This window comes from Mesoplodon densirostris, chromosome 9, assembly GCF_025265405.1.
Source record: "Mesoplodon densirostris isolate mMesDen1 chromosome 9, mMesDen1 primary haplotype, whole genome shotgun sequence".
In the NCBI taxonomy this organism is placed as follows: Eukaryota; Metazoa; Chordata; class Mammalia; order Artiodactyla; family Ziphiidae; genus Mesoplodon; species Mesoplodon densirostris.
This window is the reverse complement of record NC_082669.1, coordinates 33,808,090-33,826,008: the sequence shown is the minus strand read 5'-3', so window position 1 is coordinate 33,826,008 and position 17,919 is coordinate 33,808,090. Positions and strand designations below refer to the sequence as shown.

At 35.6% G+C, this 17,919-nt stretch overlaps 1 protein-coding gene across 4 annotated transcripts in view; it reads left to right on the top strand.

Moving 5' to 3' along the window:
* SEMA3A (semaphorin 3A) overlaps nucleotides 1–7,517 on the top strand; it is a 511,012-nt gene extending 503,495 nt beyond the window's left edge. For all 4 annotated transcript variants that reach the window (XM_060107643.1, XM_060107641.1, XM_060107640.1 and 1 more), the window contains 2 exons: nucleotides 2,071–2,213; nucleotides 3,571–7,517. In XM_060107643.1, coding sequence (XP_059963626.1) covers nucleotides 2,071–2,213; nucleotides 3,571–4,026 — 599 coding nt within the window. In that variant the 3' untranslated portion in view covers nucleotides 4,027–7,517. The remainder of the gene's footprint in view (nucleotides 1–2,070; nucleotides 2,214–3,570) is intronic.
* The last annotated feature ends 10,402 nt before the right edge of the window (nucleotides 7,518–17,919 follow it).

The following is a 17,919-nucleotide window of genomic DNA, read 5'->3' as shown; positions in this document are numbered from 1 at the left end:
ATTTGAAGTATTGTTCACTGTAGGCATAATGTTGTATAGCAGATCTCAAGATCTCATTTATCTTGCATAACTAAAATGTTATACCCATTGACTAGCAACTCCCCATTCCCCTTTCCCCCCACCCCTAGCAACCACCATTCTACTATCTGCTTCTACGAGTATTTACTACTTTAAATACTTCATCTAAGTGGAATCATGCACTATTTGTTTTTCTGTGACTGGCTTATTTCACTTAGCATGTCTTCAAGTTTCATCTATGTTGTTACATATTGAAGAGTTCCACCTTTTTTAAGGTTCCATAATATTACAAGTAAAATAATTTCTAAATCAAAAGAAGTTTAAACTGCAGAACCATTAGCAGAAAAAAATGCATTTTATGTAAACTCTAAAGACCTCTGTGACAAGGCATTCTAATTATTCATGGTAGCTCCTGAATCGCAGATCTTCCAGCTCGTGTTGGACATAGACACTCAATTCATCTCTATCCAAGGAAGCAGATGTCTTGCAAACTAGCACAGCAACATGTGCCATATCTATTCAATCAAAGATACACTAATAATTTCAGAGGGAAAAGAAAAACACTACTATAGTGTATGTATATATTGACACACAGATATACATATTTCCAACATGAAATAAACTGTGACTTGGAATCAGTTAAATATTGTTTCTTTACATTTCACTCATTTCCTGTTTTTTATTATTTCTAGAGTATTGATCTTTTAAATAAAAAGACAGATACTTCCCAGTATTAGAAGAGTTTTGTTTCACACCTAGAATAATAAAGGAAAAAACACTGGGATTGACATCCCTGGAGATAGCAAATGCAGGCAGAAGGTTGACTATAGGTAGGGTGAGAATAGGAGATGATGGCCATAGGCTGTGTACGGGAATTGGATGGAAGCAGGATTTTGGAAAGCTTTAAACTTAGAGCAAATCATACTGTCTATGACAGACAGAAGTACTCAGATAGTTATAACAAGAGTAAAACTGTCAAAGTGATGCAAAAAAAGGGGGAAACATTTTTTTAATTAAAAATCTAGCTGAGTTTGAAGAAGAAAACAAAAATTTTTCATCTGTCTACACTGTCAGCCTTCTATGCATGTGAAAATATATTTATTATTTTCTAAATTAATTTAATGAGTTCCAGATTGTACAGGATGTCATAATGGAAACAGGATTAAACAAAATAAGGAGTTTTTTTTCTCTAAATGAGTTTTACCTAGACGCCCCGTGGTGTACTTTTGATCTTAACTGTGTTTCATTTACCACATTGAAGGAGGTTACATAAAGGGTAAAATAATAGAAACTTAATCAGGAAACAGAATTTCTATTGCTGCATTTTATTATATACTCTTGCCATATTCTTTAGCCTAATTCTTGAAAATAATAAAAGATGTGTCATTTTAAAATAAGGACAATTGAAACCACATTGCATTATAATTGTGCATCTTTCTTCTGAACCATCCCAAACATTTCACACCAATTGATCTTCAGATCAAACTTGTGGATTATTTAAGGGTTGTTGGTGGGGAGTATAAACTTCCTGAACTCTACCTTCTGTAAAATACTAGATAAATATTACTGGCTGGTAAATTTAATTTTACAGATGAAAAACAAACACAAAAAGGCAAAATTAAGTTCTCAGAAATGGACTCTTATTTCCAAAAACCCAATCGAATAACTTTTCTGCTGGAGAATTGTGGCAGAAATTCACTGGCACCATTAGTCAGGGCATAGAGTTTTACAATGAAAATAATATCTTGGAGAGTATTATCATGGCATATAAATGTATAGTTATACTGCACACATGACTGATTTTGTTAATGTAATGCTATTTTCTGGTAGACAAATCTCTGTATATGCTTTATATAACCCATACCGAAATAATTAGTCTATTCAGTAGACACTTGAATTCTGAAACCTTGTCATTTCTGCCATCTTCAATCAAATTGGAAAAGACTTCCAACTTGGCAACAAATTCATCTCCTGAATTTCTGAATAAATACTTTGGAAAGTTGAGTTTACTTCTCTAACATTTTCTCATTTCATTTCCTCATCACCGGCCAGATAATCACCATGGCCACAGCTTTGAAGAAAGAATCATCTATGGAGTAGAAAATAGTAGCACGTTCCTGGAATGCAGTCCAAAATCACAGCGAGCTCTGGTCTATTGGCAATTCCAGAGGCGAAATGAAGAGCGAAAAGAAGAGGTATAGGAAAGAAACTGACTGGATTAATTCTATATGACATATGCCGTTAAGAGATCCCAGCATGGTTGACTTGAGAGGGGAAAAAAAGTACTGTGAATATTTATTCTTTTCTTAACATACCAGTACTCATTCATTAAACAAGTATTAATTGAAGGCTGATTTTATGACAGGTTTTGTGATAGGAATTAGAGAAACAAAGGTGAACTGGTAAGAGTTTTGTCTCAGAAGCTGTTTGCGGATATATTTTAGACTTCTTTTTTCTTCCTGGAGTTATCTACAAAACAATTATGTTATCTACGTATACAAGAAAAAAATCTAATCCTTCTACTAATTTTAACTTTTGTTCAATTAATTCTCTCCAAACATGTTTTCCTTTCTCCATTAACTTCCTTCTCAAATGGGAAGGGGCAGTTAAGGGAAAGGAGTAGTAGATTTTGGATAAAGGATCTGAGGTCCAGTTATGAACTCTGATGTGAACTGTGCATGTAGTTTTACACAAATCTTCCTACTCAATGGATCCATTTATTCCTCTGTAAAATTTTAAAAAATATATACATAGAAAATCTCAGTGAGGACTCTGAGCCTTTAAAACTTTTTAAAAAGCATTAAATAGGGTAACCATAGTATGTAGGTGATTTGTGAATGTACAGTGTGCAGACAATTTTACAAACATAATCTGAATGTGGAAGTAAAAGTCCTTCCGTTATCTCTTTTGACAGTTGAAGCAGTCTTCAAACATGTAATCACATCATATAAATGTTAAGGTTGATTTTATATATTACCAGCTTTGGCTTTCAGAGATCTCTTTTGTAAACTGTATTCAAAATAAAAGTGAGATTAGACATTAAATAGCCTATCTTCATGTCACATCTAAGACTTAGGAAACTGAATAACTAAGTAAGCATGCAATCCCGTGTTTTTTCTGGTTGCTCAACTGCTGAACTTCTTCTATTTTTCAAACCTTATTATTCTAATGCATTGTTTTCTAGTATCATGTTTCTGTATTTCCAATTACAATATTCAATGTTAACTTTCTCCTATATTTATATAGCTTATTTCAAATTTATAAAGTATATCTTTGTCCTTTCATCCCATTATCTTGATCACTTTAAATTATTATGAGAAATTCTATTAAGACAATAGACAGCAATATTTTGCAATACTTCTTAAAAATAATTGGAAGAAATTTATAACTCTTTTCCCTGATAGGAAAATGCTGTCATTTCTCTTAAACTAGAAATTTTATTAACTATGAAAATGTGTCTCAGTACACAGCCTAAATTTTTGCTGAGACAGAGTTTGGAGCCTATATTTCTTGTAAATATGTATGATTTTACTACATCTTTTCTTTTGCTAGATCAGAGTGGATGATCATATCATCAGGACCGAACAAGGCCTTCTATTGCGTAGTCTGCAGCGCAAGGATTCAGGCAATTACCTCTGTCATGCTGTGGAACACGGATTCATGCAAACCCTTCTTAAAGTGACCCTGGAAGTCATCGACACAGAGCATTTGGAAGAACTTCTTCATAAAGATGATGATGGAGATGGCTCTAAGACCAAAGAAATTTCCAACAGCATGACACCTAGCCAGAAGGTCTGGTACAGAGACTTCATGCAACTAATCAACCACCCCAATCTGAACACAATGGATGAGTTCTGCGAACAAGTTTGGAAAAGGGACCGAAAACAGCGACGGCAAAGGCCAGGACATACTCAAGGGAACAGTAACAAATGGAAGCACTTACAGGAAAATAAGAAAGGTAGAAACAGGAGGACCCACGAATTTGAGAGGGCACCCAGGAGTGTCTGAGCTGCATTACCTCTAGAAACCTCAAACAAGTAGAAACTTGCCTAGACAATAACTGGAAAAAATGCAATATACATGAACTTTTTTCATGGCATTATGTGGATGTTTACAATGGTGGGAAGTGCACCTGAATTCCACCAATTATAAGTTAAGTCCATGAGTAACTTTACTAACAGGCTTTCTTCCTAATACCAACACTTTTAGAGGTCAGGTGAATGCAGATGTTCACACTAGTGACTTAATATTTCCTATGAGATTTCACTATACAGGTTTCGCTTTCTTCTCTGCCTGAGAAATAAAAATGTCATTTGCCATGTTGCCATCTAAAGAAGAAAAACTGCATCAGCAAAGCCATTTTATTGAACTAGAAGTTTTAAACTGCATGGATTTACTAAGCTGATGAATATTCCAAAACACTGTTGGATTCAAGGATATTTTTTGTCTACCAGCACTCGTGTTTATACATACAGGAGGAGTAAAATGATACTGAATTAAACGGTCTGTGGAAATATGAAAAACATAAACCATCCATCATCCAGAAGAAAAATGGAATACACTGATCTACTACTGATGTCTTCTTCCAGCTTTGATCTAAAGATGTATTTTATTAAAACTATAATTTAAATGTACCATGACAAATATGCAGAAAAAATTAGCTCTTTTCTAAGCTAGAGTAGGTTTTTGTCTTACAATTATTGTGCTATGTAGTTTTTGTTTTTAAAAACTCCAATTGTGTGCTGCTTTTTTTAAAACGTTTTCAGTTTTGCAAGAGGAATAACCAATATTGTCCTAGAAACATATATACATCATTAACAACTAATTCCTAAAATCTGGATATAAATTATGCTTTATTTCTCTGAGGAATTTAAAAAAAAAACACTTTCCCTTCTTCAAATATTATCTAAATTAATTAGAACCTGCATAATGTTCTTAGAAAAACAGAGCATTTAACTGGAAAAAAAAGAGAAGAAAGAAATAGATTTGTAAATGCATTTTCTTGTACCTAATGGATCAACAAAGAGAAAAGGAACTGCATATTTCATGCAACTAGTAAGCATTGGTTTAATTTAATGTTAATAGAAAATGTCTTAATTCTGCGCTTGTATTCCTGCCTGATATTTGAGACATAAAAACTCTCTCTCGTGACTCCATTTGGAATTTTATCTGTCACTTAATTTTTTTGAGAAGAGGGAGATCAGTAATACTCAGAACAACCTCCTAAAAGCAAATTTCCCAACTCTGTTTACATTTTTATCAGCTGCCCCTTATCTCACCTTGTTTAAGACAATTATCTGTCTAAGGAACACATGACTCTTTTCAGGTCAGTGGGAGTGACTTTTATACAAACTATTTTCCAGGACATGGCTCACACTTAAAACATGTAAAGCTCTTTGTCTCCTGCAACAACTTATAAAATAAGATAAAAGATTATTAATTAAGGGCTTGCCTGCTTCATTGTCCTAAGACGATCCTTTGAGAATCATTGACTTCAAGATGTGTAAGACCTTCAGCATTGCAATGCAGTTTCTTTTGCACTGCACTCATCTTTCCAAGAATCCCTCTCTGGGTCCTTCGTCACGCACAAAAATGCAAAGGAAACATCTTATTGCTAATTAATGAAAGCAGCATTGAAATTCTAACTCTAGCTGTCTTGGGATTCTAATTAACTCAGCATTAATTTCTCACCTCAGACTATAGTGAATTCTTTAAAAATTCTCTATCAGCTGAAATATTTCACAGATGGAAGCTCATGTTTCAGTTTTAATGATTACTTTGAATAAATGATTTTTTGACGTTTGTTTCAAATGGGAGCCTAAAAATATTCTACATTCAATTTTAGGCTCCAATGATTAATACAGTGTTACTTTTAGAAGTACATCCTCAAATCGTAGCTGAATTTTAAATTATTTGAAGGACAGACTCCTGTAGAGGAAAAAAAAAATGTTTGAGATATAAATCAAAGAACCAAGAGTGCTCCAAAAATAGGTCATTTAAAAATTTCTCATAGATTATCTTTACTAAAATTCAGTGTTGCATTTTATTCTAAATTTGCAACTGAAACATTTATTTGCAATAACAGAAGTATCATTTCTAATTAATCCTCAAAAATAAAGGATTTGAAGGGGTAGAGATTGTATAACTTCAGGGGTGCCTTCCAATATCTGAATGCATTTTGTTTAGCATTATGAAATACCCATAGAGAGAATGTGTAGATTTCAACTAACAGAAACAAAAGCAAATCCACTGACATGTCTTTATAAATCATCAGGTCTGAGTTTTCGAAGAAAATTATAGATATAACATGCAGGTAAATAAGTCTTATTATAGTCATAATCTTCTGCCAATGTGTACTGAGGTGGGCAGTTTGCACAAAAAGTAATTAATGTCCCATTTAATTCAGTTCCAATAGACTTTGGCTTATGCATGTATCATCAGAGTTGAAACTTTGTTAAGAGACTCATGTGACCTTGAACAGATTATTACAGCAATCTTAAAATAGGGAAAAGGTACAGCACAGCAGAGAAATTATGGCCCATTTGAAATCAAACGCAAAATGTAAATGTACACTTACTGCTACATTTTATGTATTATTTAGTGATTTTCAATGGTATGTGTTTAATATTTTTGCTACCTACACATTAGGCAAAAGAGATGTACATAATTTTGAAAAGAAGAGGAAGGACAGTGTAAAATGCAACTTTTTATAGGTACTCCATTTCAGTGTGTTCAACATCATCCTAAAATGCAAGATTTTCCCACATAGGTAACAAGGTGGCTTATGTGCTATTTAAGGGCAGAAGCTGTGTGCCCATTCAATCAGCATGTTTTTTGCCAGGTAGTAAATATGTTCCATATCTGTATTTATCATTGCATTTCAGATGGGAACTAGAAAACTGGAGAGAAAAATGTAATGAAACTGCTGCTGTAAATTATTCCTTTTAGCATGTATTCAGTTGCTAAATACACATTTCTTCAAAATATTTGAATTCAGATGTCTTTACTATTCCATGTAGCGTATAGTGTCAAGACACATAAGTTTAGAAAAGGTTGAGAAGCAAAGTCAGGTTGCTAGCAGATTTCTTCATTGTAGTCATCTGTAAACTGGGCTCTATACTTATGGAGATGATGTGAATTTAATGCCCTTTAAATTAAATACTGTTATTTTGTGCCATACTTAAAAAGCAAATGTGGGGATGAAATTCTATAGTGTATCATTATCATAATCAGTTTGGTTTCATTCTGGATCTACAAAGACGCCTGATAATTGTTACTGAAATTGCCTATCCTGAAGGTCATAAGTAAGCATTTTATTAATATGGAGTGGTTAGTGAAACATTTTGAAATCTTTGTTTTATGAATTCATTTTTTAAACACAATCTGTGTTCACTTTAATGGAAATCTATCAGGTTTCATGGTTTCAAAGACACACGTAACAAATTGGATTCAACATCAATGTTAAAATGTGTTAGAGATAAATTGGCCTAATACCAAAGACATCATGCTTTTTATTTTAATTTTGTTTGTAATAATTATTTAAAGTCAATGTTAATGTTTGCAAAATACATGTTTCCATAAAGAAGAAAACATTTTTCGAAAAGTCTGCAAAATCCTATTAGTTTGATTTGTGACAATTTTTTAATTAAACAATAATTTAATTACTTTAATTAAAGTAATTAAATAAACATACTTTTTAAAGTTAATATACTAAGAGGACCTATACATGAAAGAGAGAAAGAAGCTACAGAAATGGTGCCTCATATAGTATGGCCATTTTCACAGTCAACCTGACCAAAGAAGACAGCTTGGTTTTCATTTCAAACATGCAAGCACACACAGGCAGAGGCAGAGGTACCAAATCAAACTAAACTAAAAAAAAAAAAAAAAGGATTTTGAATATAAAGGATTTGGGCTTTTATTTTATTTTTTAACATCTTTTTTGGAGTATAATTGCTTTACAATGGTGTGTTACTTTCTGCTTTATAACAAAGTGAATCAGTTATACATATACATATGTCCCCATATCTCTTCCCTCTTGCATCTCCCACCCTCCCTCCCTATCCCACCCCTCTAGGTGGTCACAAAGCACTGAGCTGATCTCCCTGTGGTATGTGGCTGCTTTCCACTAGCTATCTCTTTTACATTTGGCAGTGTATATATGTCCATGCCACTCTCTCACTTCATCCCAGCTTACACTTCCCCCTCCCTATGTCCTCAAGTCCATTTTCTACTGCTGCATTTTTATTCCTGTCCTGCCCCTAGGTTCTTCAGAACCTTTTTTTTTTTTTTTAGATTCCATGTATTTGTGTTAGCATACAGTATTTGTTTTTCTCTTTCTGACTTACTTCACTCTGTATAACAGACTCTAGGTCCATCCACTTCACTACAAATAACTCAATTTCGTTTCTTTTTACGGCTGAGTAATATTCCATTGTATCTATGTGCCACATCTTCTTTATCCATTCATCTGTTGATGGGCACTTAGGTTGCTTCCATGTCCTGGCTATTGTAAATAGAGCTGCAGTGAACATGTGGTACATGACTCTTTTTGAATTATAGTTTTCTCAGGGTATATGCCCAGCAGTGGGATTGCTGGGTCGTATGGTAGTTCTATTTTTATTTTTTTAAGGAACCTCTGTACTGTTCTCCATAGTGGCTGTATCAACTTACATTCCCACCAACAGTGCAAGAGTGTTCCCTTTTCTCCACACCCTTTCCAGCATTTATTGTTTGTAGATTTTTTGATAATGGCCATTCTGACTGGTGTGAGGTGATACCTCATTGTAGTTTTTATTTGCGTTTCTCTAATTATTAGTGATGTTGAGCATCCTTTCATGTGTTTGTTGGCAATCTATATATCTTCTTTGGAGAAATGTCTATTTGGGTCTTCTGCCCATTTTTGGATTGGGTTATTTGGTTTCCTGACATGTATGAGCTACATGAACTGTTTGGTTTCCTGATACATATGAGCTAAATTTTGGAGATTAATCCTTTGTAAGTTGCTTCATTTGCAAATATTTTCTCCCATTCTGATGGTTGTCTTTTTTTTTTTTTTTTTTTTTTTGTGGTACGCGGACCTCTCACTGTTGTGGCCTCTCCCGTTGCAGAGCACAGGCTCTGGACGCGCAGGCTCAGCAGCCATGGCACACGGGCCCAGCCACTCCGTGGCATGTGGGATCCTCCCGGACCGGGGCACGAACCCGTGTCCCCTGCGTCGGCAGGCAGACTCTCAACCACTGCACCACCAGGGAAGTCCTGAGGGTTGTCTTTTCGTCTTGTTTATGGTTTCCTTTGCTGTGCAAAAACTTTTAAGTTTCATTAGGTCCCATTTGTCTATTTTTGTTTTTATTTCCATTATTCTAATTGGTGGCTCAAAAAGGATCTTGCTGTGATTGATGTCATAGAGTGTTCTGTCTATGTTTTCCTCTAAGAGTTTTATAGTGTCTGGCCTTACATTTAGGTCTTTAAACCGTTTTGAGTTTATTTTTGTGTATGCTGTAAGGGAGTGTTCTAATTTCATTCTTTTACATGTAGCTGTCCAGTTTTCCCAGCACCATTTATTTAAGAGGCTGTCTTTTCTCCATTGTATATTCTTGCCTCCTTTATAAAAAATAAGGTGACCGTATGTGTGTGTGTTTATCTCTGAGCTTTCCATCCTGTTGCATTGATCTATATTTCTGTTTTTGTGCCAGAGCCATATTGTCTTGATTACTGTAGCTTTGTATTATAGTCTGAAGGCTGGGAGCCTGATTCCTCCAGCTCCGTTTTTCTTTCTCAAGATTTCTTTGGCTATTCGGGGTCTTCTGTGTCTCCATACAAATTTTAAGATTTTTTGTTCTACTTCTGTGAAAAATGCCATTGGTAGTTTGATAGGGATGCACTGAATCAGTAGATTGCTTTGGGTAGAATAGTCATTTTCACAGTGTTCATTCTTCCAATCCAAGAACATGGTATGTCTTTCCATCTGTTTGTATCATCTTTAACTTCTAAAGAAATTAATCAGTGTCTTATAGTTTTCTGCATACAGATCTTTTGTGTCCTTAGGTAAGTTTATTCCTAGGTATTTTATTCTTTTTGTTGCAGTGGTAAATGGGAGAGTTTCCTTAATTTCTCTTTCAGGTTTTTCAATATTAGTGTATAGGAATGGAAGAGATTTCTGTGCATTAATTTTGTATCCTGCAACCAGATTCATTGATTAGCTCTAGTAGTTTTCTGGTAACATCTTTAGGATTCTCTATGTATATGATCATGTCATCTGCAAACAGTGAGAGCTTTACTTCTTCTTTTCCAGTTTGTATTTCTTTTTCTTCTCTGATCGCCATGGCTAGGACCTCCAAAACTATGTTGAATAATAGTGGTGAGAGTGGACATCCTTGTCTTGTTCCTGATCTTAGAGGAAATGATTTCAGTTTTCCACCATTGAGACTGACGTTTGGTTTGTGTTTGTTGTATATGGCCTTTAATACGTTGAGGTAGGTTCTCTCTATGCTCACTTTCTGGAGAGTTTTTATCATAAATGGGTGTTGAATTTTGTCAAAAGCTTTTTCTGCATCTATTGAGATGATCATATGGTTTTTTTCCTTCATTTTGTTAACATGGTGTATCACATTGATTGATTTGCGTATATTGAAGAACCCTTGCATTCCTAGGATAACCCCCACTTGATTATGGTGTATGATCCTTTTAATGTGCTGTTGGATTCTGTTTGCTAGTATTTTGTTGAATATTTTTGCATCTATGTTCATCTGTGATATTGTTCTGTAGTTTTCCTTTTTTGAGACATGTTTGGTTTTTGTATCAGGGTGATGGTGGCCTCGTAGAATGAGTTTGGGAGTGTTCCTCCCTTTGCTGTATTTTGGAAGAGTTTGAGAATATAGGTGTTAGCTCTTCTCTAAATGTTTGATAGAATTCACCTGTGAAGCCATCTGGTCCTGGGCTTTTGTTTGTTGGAAGATTTTTAATCACAGTATCAATTTCAGTGCTTGTGATTGGTCTGTTTATACTTTCTGTTTCTTCCCAGTTCAGTCTCAGAACGTTGTGCTTTTCTTAGAATTTGTCGATTTCTTCCAGGTTGTCCATTTTGTTGGCATATAGTTGCTTGTAGTAATGTCTCATGATCCTTTGTATTTCTGCAGTGTCAGTTGTTACTTCTCCTTTTTCATTTCTAATTCTATTGATTTGAGTCTTCTCCCTTTTTTTCTTGATGAATCTGGCTAATGGTTTATCAATTTTGTTTATCCTCTCAAAGAACCAGCTTTTAGTTTTATTGATCTTTGCTATTGTTTCCTTCATTTCTTTTTCACTGATTTCTGATCTTATCTTTATGATTTCTTTCCTTCTGCTAACTTTGAAGGGTTTTTTGTTCTTCTTTCTCTAATTGCTTTAGCTGTAAGGTTAGGTTGTCTATTTGAGATGATTCTTGAGGTAGGATTGTAATGCTATGAACTTCCCTCTTAGAACTGCTTTTGCTGCATCCCGTAGGTTTTGGGTCATCATGTTTTCATTGTCATTTGTTTCTAGGTATTTTTTTATTTCCTCTTTGATTTCTTCAGTGATCTCTTGGTTATTTAGTAGTGTATTGTTTAGCCTCCATGTGTTTGTATTTTTTTACAGATTTTTTCCTGTAATGGATATCTAATCTCATAGCATTGTGGTTGGGAAAGATACTTGATATGATTCCAGTTTTCTTAAATTTACCAAGGCTTGATTTGTGACCCAAGATATGATCTATACTTGAGAATGTTCCATGAGCATTTGAGAAGAATGTGTATTCTGTTGTTTTTGGATGGAATGTTCTATAAATATCAATTAAGTCCATCTTGTTTAATGTATCATTTAAAGCTTGTGTTTATTTATTTATTTTCATTTTGGATGATCTGTCCATTGGTGAAAGTGGGGTGTTAAAGTCCCCTACTATGATTGTGTTTCTGTCAATTTCCCCTTTTATGGCTGTTCGCATTTGCCTGATGTATTGAGGTGCTCCTGTGTTGGGTGCATAAATATTTACAATGATTATATCTTCATTCTGGATTGATCCCTTGATCATTATGTAGTGTCCTTCTTTGTCTCTTGTAATCGTCTTTATTTTAAAGTCTATTTTGTCTGATATGAGAATTGCTACTCCAGCTTTCTTTTGATTTCTATTTGCATGGAATATCTTTTTCCATCCCCTCACTTTTAGTTTGTATGTGTCCCTAGGTCTGAAGTGGGTCTCTTGTAGACAGCATATATACGGGTCTTGTTTTTGTATCCATTCAGCCAGTCTATGTCTTTTGGTTGGAGCATTTAATCCATTTACATTTAAGGTAGTTATCAATATGTATGTTCCTGTTACCATTTTCTTAATTGTTTTTAGTTTGTTATTGTAGGTCTTTTCCTTCTCTTGTGTTTCCTGCCTAGAGAAGTTCCCTTAGCATTTGTTGTAGACCTGGTCTGGTGGTGCTGAATTCTCTTAGCTTTTGCTTGTCTATACAGGTTTTAATTTCTCCGTTTAATCTGAAGGAGATCCTTGCTGAGTAGAGTTATCTTGTTTGTAGCTTTTTCCCTTTCATCACTTTAAATATGTCCTGCCACTCCCTTCTCGCAGAGTTTCTGCTGATAGATCAGCTGTTAACCTTATGGGGATTCCCTTGTATGTTATTTGTTGCTTTTCCCTTGCTGCTTTTAATATTTTTTCTTTGTATTTAATTTTTGATAGTTTGATTAATATGTCTTGGCATGTTTCTCCTTGGATTTATTGTGCATGGGACTTTTTGCGCTTCCTGGACTTGATCGACTATTTCCTTTCCCATATTAGGGAAGTTTTCAACTATAATCTCTTCGGATATTTTCTCAGTCCCTTTCTTTTTGTCTTCTTCTTCTGGGACCCCTATAATTCGAATGTTGGTCCATTTAATGTTGTCCCAGAGGTATCTGAGACTGTCCTCAATTCTTTTCATTCTTTTTTCTTTATTCTGCTGAGTTATTTTTTTCCACTATTTTATCTTCCAGGTCACTTATCCGTTCTTTCTCAGTTATTCTGCTATTGTTTCCTTCTAGAGAATTTTTAATTTCATTTATTGTGTTGTTCATCATTGTTTTTTTGCTCTTTAGTTCTTCTAGGTCCTTGCTAAACATTTCCTGTATTTTCTCTATTCTATTTCCTAGATTTTGGATCATCTTTACTATCATTACTCTGAATTCCTTTTCGGGTAGACTGCCTATTTCCTCTTCATTTGTTTGGTCTGCTGGGTTTTTACCTTGCTCCTTCATCTGCTGTGTGTTTCTCTGTCTTCTCATTTTGCTTCACTTACTGTGTTTGGGGTCTCCTTTTCGCAGGTTGCAGGTTCATAGTTCCTGTTGTTTTTGGTGTCTGCCCCCAGAGGGTAAGATTGGTTCAGTGGGTTTTGTAGGCTTCCTGGTGAAGGTGACTGGTGCCTGTTTTCTGGTGGATAAGGCTGTATCTTGTCTTTCTAATGGGCAGGACCACATCTGGTGGTGTGTTTTGGAGTGTCTGTGAACTTATTATGATTTTAGGCAGCCTCTCTGCTAATGGGTGGGGTTGTGTTCCTGTCTTGCTAGTTGTTTGGCATAGGGTGTCCAGCACTGTAGCTTGCTGGTCGTTGAGTGGAGCTGCGTCTTAGCATTGAGATGGACATCTCTTTGAGAGCTTTCGCCATTTGATATTACTTGGAACCAGGAGGTCTCTGGTGGACCAGTGTCCTGAACTCGGCTCTCTCACCTCAGAAGCACAGACCTGACACCCAGCTGGAGCACCAAGACCCAGCTGATAATAAAGAAGTATACAGGGAGAGATCAGGATAGGTCCTGTTCAGAGGAACTTCTGACTCTGTGAAATTGGGGTAAACCACACTCCCAGCATGTGGACATGCTCACCAACTCCAAAGCTCTCCTACTTGGGCTTTCGACATTTTGTTATTGAGAACTGGATTCCTACCCTTTCTATTAAATTCTACTAATAGGTCTTGTCTACCTGCTATGTGCTAAGCACTGGTGGGTGATTAGGACGCTAACATGAATGTGGCATAACCCTTGTCCTCAAGAGCTCCCAATGAAATAAAGAAAACAGATTGTAATATGACTTACCATCGTCTTATCTGGCCAAGCTTTCCAGATCCTCCCATTCTTACATTGAACTAACCATCTTCTCTGCACTGAATCTGTGCCTTGTATACAATTTTTATTGCCACACTTATCACAAGAGTGTAACTTCTTTGTTTACAGCCCTGTCACCTTTTCTAGACTGTGAGCTCCTTGAGGGCAGGGTTTGTATCTAATTTATCTCTGCCCTCAGTGTCTAGCATGATGACTGACACAGGGAAGGATCTCTTAATATTGTTGCAGGAAAGAATCAGGTTACACTGTGATGAGTGCCAAATGCAAACTCATAATAAAAGTGCTCTGGGGCTGGCCAGCTTTCCCAACACCATTTGCTGAAGAGACTGTCTTTTCTCCATTGCATATTCTTGCCTCCTTTTTTGAAGATTAATCATAGGTGTGTGGATTTATTCTTGGGCTATCTATTCTGTTCCATTGATCTACATGTCTGTTTTTGTGCCAATACCATGCTGTTCTGATTACTGTAGCTTTGTAGTGTTGTCTGAAGTCTGAGAGGGTTATTCCTCCAGCTTTGTTTTCCTCAGGATTGCTTTTGCAATTCTGGGTCTTTTGTGGTTCCATATAAGTTTTAGGATTATTTGTTGCAGTTCCGTGAAAAATGTCATGGGTAATTTGATAGGGATCACATTAAATCTGTAGATTGCTTAAGGTAGTATGGCCATTTTAACAATATTAATCTTCCAATCCAAGAGCATGGGATATCTCTCCATTTCTTTGAATCATTGTCGGTTTCCATTATCAATGTTTTATAGTTCTCAGCATGTAGGTCTTTCAGCTCCTTGGTTAGGTTTATTCCTAGGTATTTTATTTTTTGACCTGAATTTTAAATGGGATTGTTTTACTTTCTCATATTAATTGTTAGTATAAAGAAATGCAACAGATTTCTGTATATTAATCTTGTATCCTGCTACCTTGCTAAATTCATTTATTAATTCTAATAGTTTTTAATGTGTGGTGTTTAAGGTTTTCTGTATAGAGTATCATGTCATCTGCATATAACGACAGTTTTACCTCTTCCTTTCCAATTTGGACACCTTTTATTTCCTTTTCTAGAACACTCCCTCACACTGTATACAAAAATAAACTCAAAATGGTTTAAAGACCTAAATATAAGACATGACACCATAAAACTCCTAGAAGAGAACATAAGCAAAACATTCTCTGACATAAATTATAGCAATGTTTTCTTAGATCAGTCTCCCAAGGCAAAAGAATTAAAAGCAAAAATAAACAGTCGGAACCTAATCAAACTTAGTAGCTTTTGCACAGCAAAGGAAACCATCAACAAAATGAAAACCTATGGAATGGAAGAAAATATTTGCAAACAATGTGACTAACAATGGGTTAATAGCCAAAACATACAAACAGCTCATACAACTCAATATTGGAAGAGCAAACAATCAAAAAATGGGCAGATGGGCTTCCCTGGTGGCGCAGTGGTTGAGAGTCTGCCTACCAATGCAGGGGACACAGGTTCATGCCCCGGTCCGGGAAGATCCCACATGCCGTGGAGCAGCTGGGCCTGTGAGCCATGGCTGCTGAGCCTGTGCGTCTGGAGCCTGTGCTCTGCAACGGGAGAGGCCACAACAGTGAGATGCCCACGTACCGCCCCCACCCTGAAAAAAAAGGGCAGAAGACTTAAGTAGATATTTCTCCAAAGAAGACATAGAGATGGTCAACAGGCACATGAAAAGATGCTCAACATCGCTAATTATTAGAGAAATACAAATCAAAACCACAATGAGGTATCACCTCACATGAGTCAGAATGGCCATCATCAAAAAGTCTAAAAATAATGCTGGAGAGCGTATGGGGAAAAGGGAACCCTCCTGCACTATTGGTGGGAATGTAAATTGGTGCAGCCACTATGGAGAACAGTATGGAGGTTCCTTACAAAACTAAAAATAGAGTTACTATATAATCCAGTAATCCCACTTCTGGGCATATATCCAGAAAAGATGAAAACTCTAATTCGAAAAGATACGTGCACCCCAGTGTTCATAGTAGCACTATTTACAATAGCCAAGACATGGAAATAACCCAAGTGCCCATCAACAGACGATTGGTTTAAGAAGATATGGCATACACACCCACACACACACACAATGGAATATTAGCCATAACAAAGAATGAAATAATGTCATTTGCAGCAACATGAATGGACCTAGAGGTTATCATTCTAAGTGAAGTAAATCAAACAGAAAAGACAAGTGTTATACCACTTATATGTGGAATCTAAAAATAATACAAATGAATTTATTTACAGAACGGAAACAGACTCACAGACTTCAAAAACAAACTTACGGTTACCAAAGGGGAAATGGAGGGGGGAAGAGGGATAAATTAGGAGTATGGAATTAACAGACACTACTATATATAAAATTGATAAGCAACAAGGATTCTCTGTATAACACAAAGAATTATATTCAACATCTTGTGATAACCTATAATGGAAAAGAATCTGAAATATATATATAAAAATGAATCACTTTGCTGTACACCTGAAACTAACACAATATTGTAAACAAATATACTTCAGATTTTTGGGTTTTTTTAAAAGTGTTATGGGATCAAAGAGGAGGGAAGAATTAATTTGGTGAGAGAGATCATGGAAAGCTTCAGAAAAGAAGTGACACAAGCTATGAAATGAAATATAAGACAGATTTGCCCAGATGAAGTAAAAGAAGTCAGTCTGGGCAGAAGGAATAAGGAGATTGGAAGAAAGTTATGAAAAATGCTTTTATTTTGAGAACAAGTATTCCAAATGGAAAGAGCATGGAATTCATAAAGAAAAGTAAAATGTCCCACTATTATGAGTTAAAATAGTTCAATTTGTTTGGTTTTTACTGGATTTTGGTTTTTTGTCCTCTATTTGTAGCTCATATTCTCATCACTGGCACATGGTGTCATTCAGTCTGCTTCTTTATACACCCTACCCACCCTTCGCTCTCCCTACCTATCTTCCCTCTTAACGTTGACCTCTTTTGTCTTTACTCAGCTGGAGTCATAGCACTGGCCTGTGTTCCCATGATCACCTTCAAATTAATCTTTATGCCATAATCTCTTTGCTAGTTCAAGTGACCACAGGTCAGCTGAAATTTGGAATTCCACAGATGAATGGCTGAGAGAAGATAGCTTCATCAGGTTGGCCCCTCTCTTTCTTATATATTTCACCTACCTTCAGCATTAACTCACCCATCTAATACTAGACTGCTAGGTCACAGGGTCCAACATTGCCTAGCTAATTAGCAAGGAGCCTCACAAAAAAGACTTCACTAAAGATAGCATTGAAATAGGAAGCCTGTATTTGTTCTGTGGATGCACTAGATAGAGTACTTCACAGCTAAACAATGATGCAGGTGAAGTTAGCACACATACTTGACAGGAAAAGACTCCTACTTTTTTAAAACAAAAAAAAGAAAATTTTTTTAAAAAGTCACATCTTGAATCCGTCAAATCCACCCCACCATTATATTATACTGTCAAGGTTTTTCTTCTATAACAAAAAGAATGTATTTTATTTCCCTTAATCTAAACATTATACTTGTAGACACAGTGTTTATTTATACAGTACCTAAGCAAAAGTTTTCATAAATGTGTTCAAGTCATCACAGTTTGGGTAATTTTGAAGATTCAACTTCCATCCTCTCTTTGTAAACCTCACTGAAGAATTAGATCTCAAGTAAATACAGTTTTTTAAAATCCATGTTATTTGTGTAGCCCAGTTCTTAATGTTTTGATTGTTTTGTTAATCACTAAGTCCAGAGTGGCTTACACTTT